The sequence below is a fragment of the Leiobunum rupestre genome, chromosome 4 (assembly GCF_980474605.1).
Source record: "Leiobunum rupestre chromosome 4, qqLeiRupe1.1.hap1, whole genome shotgun sequence".
NCBI lineage: Eukaryota > Metazoa > Arthropoda > Arachnida > Opiliones > Sclerosomatidae > Leiobunum > Leiobunum rupestre.
This window is the reverse complement of record NC_143387.1, coordinates 56,890,648-56,900,498: the sequence shown is the minus strand read 5'-3', so window position 1 is coordinate 56,900,498 and position 9,851 is coordinate 56,890,648. Positions and strand designations below refer to the sequence as shown.

The 9,851-nt window shown below is 38.8% G+C and overlaps 1 protein-coding gene across 1 annotated transcript; it reads left to right on the top strand.

Annotated features, from left to right (window-relative positions):
- Nucleotides 1-264: 264 nt before the first annotated feature.
- LOC149948409 (homeobox protein Nkx-6.2-like) lies at nucleotides 265-9,634 on the top strand. Its single transcript, XM_090172097.1, has 3 exons — nucleotides 265-854; nucleotides 3,100-3,269; nucleotides 9,091-9,634. Exons 1-3 carry the CDS (start codon nucleotides 266-268, stop codon nucleotides 9,553-9,555), a joined length of 1,224 nt encoding a protein of 407 aa, XP_090028223.1. The 5' UTR covers nucleotide 265; the 3' UTR covers nucleotides 9,556-9,634.
- Nucleotides 9,635-9,851: the final 217 nt, after the last annotated feature.

Here is a 9,851-nt window from a genome sequence, read left to right as displayed (position 1 = left end):
CACCCAGGATTGACCGAAGCGACCGCCGAGGCAACCACCTCTTACGAACCGAAACACGTTTTACGATTGCGAAGCAACTACGATCCACGAGTGACGCGTTTTCTGCTTCCAAAGATTTCAGATTCTCGCTCGCAATTCGGGCTTGGTTTTAACGCGACCTCAACTCGGCGACCGACGTAAGCCGCTAATAATCATTCTCGCTGGAAAAATTCCCATTAATTAAGTCTCGAGATTGAAAAAAAATGTCGAACTGGAGGAATTGAGGATGTTGGAGTTTAGCGCGTCGTGTTCAGCGCCGGCCACCAGCGCTAGTTCCATGTTGTCCATGTTGAACATGAACATGGAAGCCACTCGCCAGAACGCCTTCCTGCTGGGCAGCCCGCCTTTGGCCGCGCTCAGGTCGATGACGGACATCAAGAACGACCCTTCCGGGGTACAAGCGGCGGCCGCGGCGGCCTACGCGAACTCGCACGGCAACGGGCCGTCGGCGGCCGCGGCCAACTTGAAGAACAGCGCGGCGGCGATGGCCGCGTTCACTTGCGCGTCTTCCGGGACGCCGCACGGCATCAACGACATCCTGAGTCGGCCCATCACCGTCGCCAGCGGAGCCACCGGGGCGGCCGCGGCCGGGGTCTCCGCCGCCCTGGGATCGTTCGGCGCCGCCCTGCCTAGGTTCGCCGGGCTGGCGGCTGGGGTCTCGGCGGCCGCGGCGGCCGGAATGTACTTTAACCCGTCCAACGGGGGGCTGCACAAGCTGGCCGGCCTGTCCGACTTGCCCGGCCGACCGCATCTCTACTGGCCCGGTGTCGTCCAAAATCAGGCCCTCTGGAGGGAACGACTCGCTTCCGCCGCCGGTAAGTACTTCCCGATCACTATATGACACACTCCTTTTCAAATATCGTCGGAAAATTCCATCCCGATTTAACCCTTATTATCAAAAAGAGACAGTATTCACTATCCCAAAAATACTTTCTAAGAATCAAATCGTTATAATAATAATATTAATAATAATCAGCTAGGCTAACAATTGTAAGACCCATTTAGAGAATATGAATCCCTTCAAATCAGGTGGCTGGGTTACTAATTACTGAAATAAAGACTCACTGATACCATCATTTTAATACAATTCAATGTTACCATCAATTTGAGACAATTTCATGATCTACCATCATTTTTAGACAATTCAATGATACTATCTTTTTGAGACAATCAATGATACCATATTTTTGAGATAATTTTTTATACCATAATTTTGAGACCATTCAATGATGTACCATAATTTTGAGACACTCAATGATACCATCATTTTGAAACAATTCAATGAAACCATAATTTTGAAACAATTCAATGAAACCATCTTTTTGAAACAATTTAAGTATACCATCATTCCGATGTAGCGCCTGATTATTATTATTATTATTATTATATATAAAAGTCGCTGGCGAGTGTCTCTCAATTTGATTGGTCAAAACTGGACGTAAACTTCGGTTTATTACTCGGTTGAATGATTGATTATCGATGCTTTAAATTGGAAATTATTCCAACTTTTTAACCGTCTTGAAAGATAGCTGATTTTGTGAATTAATAAAATGAAGTTTAATTTATAACGGGTAATTTCAATCAGAATTAATTACAACGATTTTTCAAAATTAATCATCTCGCTAATAGATTAAATTCGTTCAGTTAAATACACGAATTATTCGAGTTAAATAATTAGTGTACTAATTTAATTTAAGGAATTTTAATTTGTATATTAACGTAATAAATCAAATTTTAAAATATACAGCAAACAACACGGTATTACAAGTTTTTATTGTTAATTCAATATATAGATCGACAATAAATGGTTTAAGTTGAACTTGAACGTGAAGGCATACTTAATATCAGAAGTATATAAGATATACATATTGCGATGAAAGTATTCACCTCCTATAACTTGCTACTGTAAAACCTGTACCTTCGCCGGCTCTAACTGATTTTTAAAAATACATAATATAATAAGTTTCTAAATATGATTTAGATATAAGTAAATATACCATAGAATTTAAATATTTACATTTTATATCGTTAGAACCTTTTTAGAAGATGCTTTTAAACCCGGGTTTCGAGTCCGTTCATAGTAAATCAAAGAAATATGTATGAAACTAAACTTTGGTTTCCTAAAACCCAGGTTTTATAAGCCTCGTTACGCCGTGTACCCTTCCGCGATTTCAAAGCTGCCTCGACCATGCGAAGGTACGTGTTTCAATAGGGCCTAAATGGATGCCTTAGCCAGGGGCGTAAATAACGGACCCACTGGGCCCCATAAAATGAGGCGCCCCCAAACGATTCCGGAAACTAGAGGTCGGGGACGGTTAATCATTAGCCATGTTTAAATTGATTTTTTTCGGGAAAAAAATGTAAACAAAGAAATTTACCGGTTAATATTTCGGAAAATGATTAAAAAACATGTATTATTCGTAAAAATTTAGCTTTTTATCGAAAAAAAACGTCGTTTTTCCGATTAATTTTACAAATTTATCAAAAAATTAATCGGATAATACAGAAATATAAATTACTTGATCGACACATTTTACGAATAATTTTGAGAGCTTTATCTATTGAATAAAAGTTAACCATCCCCTACCATTACCGGAAACACAGGGTTACGATTAGTTTAGTTTATCTTATAGTGACGCCACTGCCTTTATCTTATAAACTTCTGTTAGTAGTTAATTAAATGGAAACACCGGCGTTATAAGGGAACCAGTTTCACGCGCTAGGTTCCAGAATATGATTGGTCGTATCTGCTAACGCCGGTGTGGCCCTTTGATGATAAAACACGCGAAAAGGTAGAAAAGTCCAACATGTAATTAAGAGGTCAAAAATTTAAAAACCTAAAATAATTTTCTATACTCGGAAATAAAATATTTCTTTACATGATGGACTTTTCAATCTTTTCGCTTATTTTATCATTCTTCGCGTCACAGCCTTATTAACTTAACTATTAGTTAATTAGGTGGATTTAGTGGTTTGTGAGAATCGCGGAGGGCCCATGCTAAATCACGCGATTAATTGTAGGTGGTATCGACCCCGATTTGTTTCTGTTGCGTGTTTTAGCGGCGCAGAATTGTCTGGACAAGGACGGCAAGAAGAAGCACACGAGGCCGACGTTTTCCGGACACCAAATCTACGTCCTCGAGAAGACCTTCGAGCAGACCAAGTACCTGGCCGGACCCGAGAGGGCCAAGCTCGCCTACGCCCTGGGAATGACCGAGAGCCAAGTCAAGGTAATAGAATTGAACTCTTCTCGATACGCGTTTCAGTTTAGAATTTTCTTTTCGGAAGTTGCAAAATTGGTTTTGACGTTTAATACTTTGCAATAGTGACATAATTAACAATATTATCAATAAAGAAAAGTAAAATGTGAAGAACTTCGTGCTTATGATAAAATAAAAAATAAAAACTCTTTCATTGTTGGCATGAATAAGTATAAAATTAATTAATTCCCAAATTCTTATTATTATAATTAGGGAATTAATTAATTTTATACTTATTCATGCCAACAATGAAATGGTTTTTATTTTTAATTTTAACAATATTATCATGTTTTGGACAGTTTTAAAAAACCCATAACCCTTCGAAAAAAACGTTTCACAATTACTAACTACTTTTCTGGTCGATCAAAAACTACTAACTACTTTCCTGGTCGATCACAAACTACTAACTACTTTCCTGGTCGATAATAAACTACTAACTACTTTTCTGGTCGATCACAAACTACTAACTACTTTCCTGGTCGATAATAAACTACTAACTACTTTTCTGGTCGATCACAAACTATTAACTACTTTCCTGGTCGATAATAAACTACTAACTACTTTCCTGGTCGATCATAAACTACTAATACTTTCCTGGTCGATCATAAACTACTAACTACTTTTCTGGTCGATCACAAACTACTAACTACTTTCCTGGTCGATCACAAACTACTAACTACTTTCCTGGTCGATCATAAACTACTAACTACTTTCCTGGTCGATCATAAACTACTAATACTTTCCTGGTCGATCATAAACTACTAATACTTTCCTGGTCGATCATAAACTACTAATACTTTCCTGGTCGATCATAAACTACTAACTACTTTCCTGGTCGATCATAAACTACTAATACTTTCCTGGTCGATCATAAACTACTAACTACTTTTCTGGTCGATCACAAACTACTAACTACTTTCAAACGTATATTTTCTGCTTCCTTTTGAGTTTGCCCGCTATTAGCATTAAATCCTATTTTCACGCTGGGTATTTGCGGAAGCGTATTTTGACGTACCAATGAGCGTGAAATTGAAGCTTTAAACTATAGGATAATTTAATCCCAAAGTCGTTGACGCTTCAGTCTTATTTAGCTCAAGAAACAATTAGTGTAATTTTTCTCCTAGATTTAGGTCAAGAAATAATTAGTGTAAAATAACCATCTTTAACTCTTTCCTCTCGTTTAGTTGAAATAAGTTATATCAAGAAACCATTAGTATGGACCTCGTTTCTAAATTCTGTCCATGAAATATTAACCTTAAGAATCTGCTTCAATAAATCCATAATTAATATAGATTTTAAATTAAGCAAGTTGGGCAAGTCAAATTATACTTTGAAATCGATAGTAATTTGTAGATCTTTTCAAAATGGTTGCATTTAACTTTAAAATGCTTTGAATAATTTTGTTATGGAACTTTAAACTATTAGGTTTTCCAATATTTTTCAGAACCAAATCAGATCCAGGTATAAACCTGATTAATTTCAGCGTTATTAATATAAAAGTTTAAGTACCACTACCACATTTTATATATTTTGTATTTTTTTAAAAATGAAAATGCACAACCGCTGGATTTAATTTGAATAATTTTAATCAATTAGCTAGATTTGGGTTTTCAATAATTAATCATTATTAATTATGATGATAATTTCAACCTTTCTTACACGAAATAATCAAGTAGCACGATTTTCGAAATCTGTAAATCAATTTGAAAATCCGAAAATCTAAGCGATTGATAAAATCCCAAAATCAACCAAATAAACCGGAAATCAGTACGAAAATCATATTTTAAAATCACAAAATCAGTTTCGGATTTCCGAAATCACTTTCTGAGACACAAAATCCCGTTCACAAAATTCATAAAATGTCCGGTTTCAAATTTTTCCTTTAAATTCAAAAATATTTTATACCGGGTTGCCACACGTCAAGAAAAACAGGGAAATCATGGGAAAGTCAGGGATTTTAAAAATGGGCCTAAAAAGTCAGGGAAAGGCGAAGAAAGGTCAAGGAATTTAAAAAATTTGTTAAACGTCAGGGAAAGTTCAGGGAATTCAATTTTCTCTTGACACTTTTGAAGGTGATTTTACTCTAGACAAATTCTATGATTATCATTTATTTCCTTGAAAGTTTGGCAAATTTTTTCAACATTGCAATAGCCTTCTTACCATAAGTATATAATATTGTTTCATAAGTTTGTGACTTTGGGGAATATTTTACTGAGAGCTAGTAACGGAGTGACGTCATCACAAGAAGAAAATCTCCCCCTAGCGAGGCGCTGTCAAAGGCTACGTGTGACGCGGGAGCGAGCGTACGCAAAACGGCGACGAAGCCCGTAATGAAGTCTGTCTCGTGAATAGCTCCCAGTAAAACCTTTGCACGTGAAGAATAGGAAGTGTCACCCTTATGTTACAAAATTATGTTTTTACTTAAATATAAGTCCATTTAAATTTATTCACTTTAAAAGTAAAATATAAAATAAAAAGTTTGGCCTTAAAAAGTCAGGGAAAATCTCTTAAAATGGTCAGGGAATTTAAATCTGAAAATTTGGTGGTAACCCTGTTATAAAACTAGACTTTTGTTGGCCAATATATAATCAATTAAAACCCAACCTTTAAATAAAAACGCGAACAAAGAGAAATTGGTTGGTTTGGTGATCGGAAGATATAACTCTCCCGAGAAGAGTGCGAGGGGAGCGGGTGGCACAGATATTGCCTTGGACAGGTACAACAAGCCACTAACAAGGCAATAAAAATCATTGCCGCTTCCTTGATAACGGAGAGAGAGAGAGACCCCTCTGGCATTTCAGCCTCCCCGCTGTAGTTGGTGGCGGCGAAATTCTCCCAAGAGTCGCCAAGCTGTCTGAGGGCAGCTGCCAGCCACGACATAACACGCCGCCCGCGCCACGGATAAGACATTTGGACCAGAGAAAGTTAACCTCCCCCCTCCGCCTTGGTCCCCCCTACAACCTCCCCGAAAGAACTGCGCCCCCAAACCCCCAACATCACCGGACACTTATAACTCGCGGCGAAACAGAGGTATAGTCTATACGCTGCCAAGATGGTCGAGATAAAAGTATTTATCCCGGCGTATCTTTTTATATTGGGTCTTCCCGAACAGAAACGAAAGGCAGTCGTAGTCGATGGGAGGAGTAGCGGACGCATTCCAGGCCGAAATGGTAGTGGCGGAAGAGCCAGATTAAGTTTTATCGCCGTTGAGAAGAGTCGTAAATTATTAAAGGCAGATTATGCTAGTTTTAGCGAAGGATAGGGCTCTTTATCGGCCCGAAATAACACGGCATCTATAATCACGTCGTGTTGAAATACGCCAGATAAAGATTTTTCGAGAGTTTATCGTAGATATGACGCGTAATTCGCTGTTGTTTTGTTTCGTGATTTATACTTTGTTTCCTTTGACTAATACGTCTTTTGCCTTAAGTCGAGAGTGGATCGAAAAGTACCCAATGCCTAATAAATTTACATCATTTTTCTTATAATACTAAAGCCTGGTTCACACGGGCAGTGTTTTCCCGGTTTTCTATATTTTCTAGTTTTACCGCCTATTCCCGTGGTTCTGGCGCGCAGGAACACGACTGTACACGCGCACAAAATTTGCCGGATTTTATCACAGCGAGCGCTGCCGGGGAACGAGAAAACGGATAACCTTTTTTTGAGGGGCGTTCGGCTCAAACAGTCATTTTTTCTCGGTTTTCTCGTTTACCGGCAGCGTTGACGGTGGTAAAATAAATTTTGTCCGTGTGTACAGTCGTTTTCCCGTGCGCCAGAGCTACGGGAAAAGGTGGTAAAACGATAAAATAGAGAAAATGAGGAAAACACTGCCCGTGTGAACCAGCCTTAACGCTAACCATATTCGCTTTCATCCAAAATATATTCATTCATACTTGGGGAGAAAGACTAATTTGTAAGTTGAGGCGATCCACGGGTATCATTGTCAACTTTTTCCTTGGCACAAGAGGGCAAGGAAATACGTCACCGGCACACTTTTCAATCGCGTTGATGACGTCAGTTTTAGGAAACCAATGAGATACCAGGCTGATTTGATTTTTGTTTAGGTTAGGAGGAACTTACTGTTATAGCGTGAAGTGTATTGGCAGAATTGCTAAAAATCGGCTGAAATTTGTTATTCTCCTTAAGTTTAAATGAATATATTCTTGGTTAAATTATAAACTGTGTGTAGAGAGTTTACTACTAATTCGGCCTTTTAAAGTAATTTAATTCTCATCTCCAATATTGACCGCCCCCTCGTTTATAAAGGGAGTAGAAACCGAGGGGCACAACACTCCTCATACGGGTGCATACTTAATCGGATTAAATTTATTAAATTGTGTTAATCGCGATTTAATTTTGAATCCCATTTGATCTTTTTAATCTTGATTTGATCTTGTTAATATTGATTTGATCTTGTTAATATTGATTTGATCTTGTTAATATTGATTTAATCTGTTTAATCTTGATTTAATCTTTATAATCTTGATTTAATCTTTATAATCTTGATTTAATCTTTTAATATTGATTTAATCTTTTTAATCTTGATTTAATCTTTATAATCTTGATTTAATCTTTTTAATATTGATTTAATATTTTTAATATTGATTTAATCTTTTCAATCTTGATTTAATCTTTTCAATCTTGATTTATTCTTTTCAATCTTGATTTAATCTTTTAAATCTTGATCTAATCTTTTTAATCTTGTTAATCTTGATTTAATCTTTTTAATCTTGATTTAATCACAAGTTAATCTGTTTAATCACGATCTAATCAGCTTAATCATCATTAAATTAAATCACGAAATTAACGATCTAATCAGCTTAATCATCATTAAATTAAATCATGAAATTAACGATCTAATTTTTGGAATATATTTTTTTATCGCGATTACATCATCTTAATCGTGATTTAATCAGCTTACTCCCTAACTCGATTTAATCGTGATTTAACCCATTTAATCATCCTTATCATGATTTAATCGGATTTAATCGATCAAGGGTGCAAACTTAATCATCGAAGTGAAGTAGAAAATCTGCCAGCTAAGGTGGTGGCAGAAACTATGAAATTACGTGATCCACCATCTAAAAACTCTCTTTAAAAGTAGTATGAACAAGCATATCAGTGGATCACCTAATTTTCAATTTCTGCCACCAGGTTTAACTAAGCAAGACGGGTGATTGAAGCTAGTTACGTTTAAAAACGTGTCTTAACGCCTGTTAGCAGACGACCTTTTGATTTAGATGGAGTTAGTATTTTCATTACTAAAACGCAGTGTTGGGCATTTTCGTCAAAGTGCTGCTCAGCTCACTCACCGCTCGCACTCGCTAACATAATATCCGCTCACGCTCACGCATTTTTGAGTGGTAAAATAAGCGCTCCTCTCTTTTCGCTCTTTTTTGAGCGGTAAAATAAGCGCTCCTCTCTTTTCGCTCTTTTTTGAGCGGTAAAATAAGCGCTCCTCTCTTTTCGCTCTTTTTTTGAGCGGTAAAATAAGCGCTCCACTCTTTTCGCTCTTTTTTGAGCGGTAAAATAAGCGCTCCTCTCTTTTCGCTCTTTTTTGAGTGGTAAAATAAGCGCTCCTCTCTTTTCGCTCTTTTTTGAGCGCTGAAATTGGCGCTCTTCTCATTTTCGTTTCGCAGTCTTTAAAAAAAAAACATTTTGCTGCTCAATTTCGCTCATAATAACAAAAGCGCTAACACGTCATACATAAATAATTTTACAAAAAACCTTTATTTGTTTGAAAGGTCAAAAACTAATAGGATTTATTTTCTGTTTTGCGTCATGGCTGCAGGTGTGGTTCCAGAACCGACGCACGAAATGGAGGAAAAAGCACGCGGCCGAAATGGCGACGGCCAAAAAGAAGCACGACTCGGAGGCCGACCAACTGCGCCACCACTCGGGCAGCGGAAGCGGAAGCGGGCACCACGGTGGAAACTCGAATTCGCACAACAACCACCACCATCACGGCGGCCACTCGGACAATCACCACCCGGGATTGCGCGGCGGGCCGCATTCCCCGGACGACGACAACTCGGGCGACGACGGGATGGACGAAGACCCGCGCGCCGCCCACCACGACCCTCGGAACGGCGACGCACACTGTAAAAAACTAAGGCCCGAGGACGCCCTGGGACTGCAACACTTAGTGCACCAACACATACAACAGCAACAACACGCGGTGCTGCTGCAACACGCGGCCGCCGCCCATCATCACATCAGTCAGGATGACTCTCTCGATCTACACGGCTCCAATTAGAAACGCGACGCTTAACTAGTACGCCGTAATCCCCAGTGACGGACGGACAACTGTACCGCGGTAGCTAATTTCGCGATAAACGGGGGGGGGGAGGGGGATGGATCTGTGAAACAACCGCCAAACTACGACGGTTCGGTCGTGGCGACATCTTGGATTCAACTTGGCTTAACGCGATCGTGCTCAAATATGCGAAGACAATTACCGAGATTTGGCGTTCTGGGCCCCCACCGAAGTGTGTGCAATATTATATATTCGGTAAAAACAAAGACTTGGGAATTAAACACCCCACTAAAAGT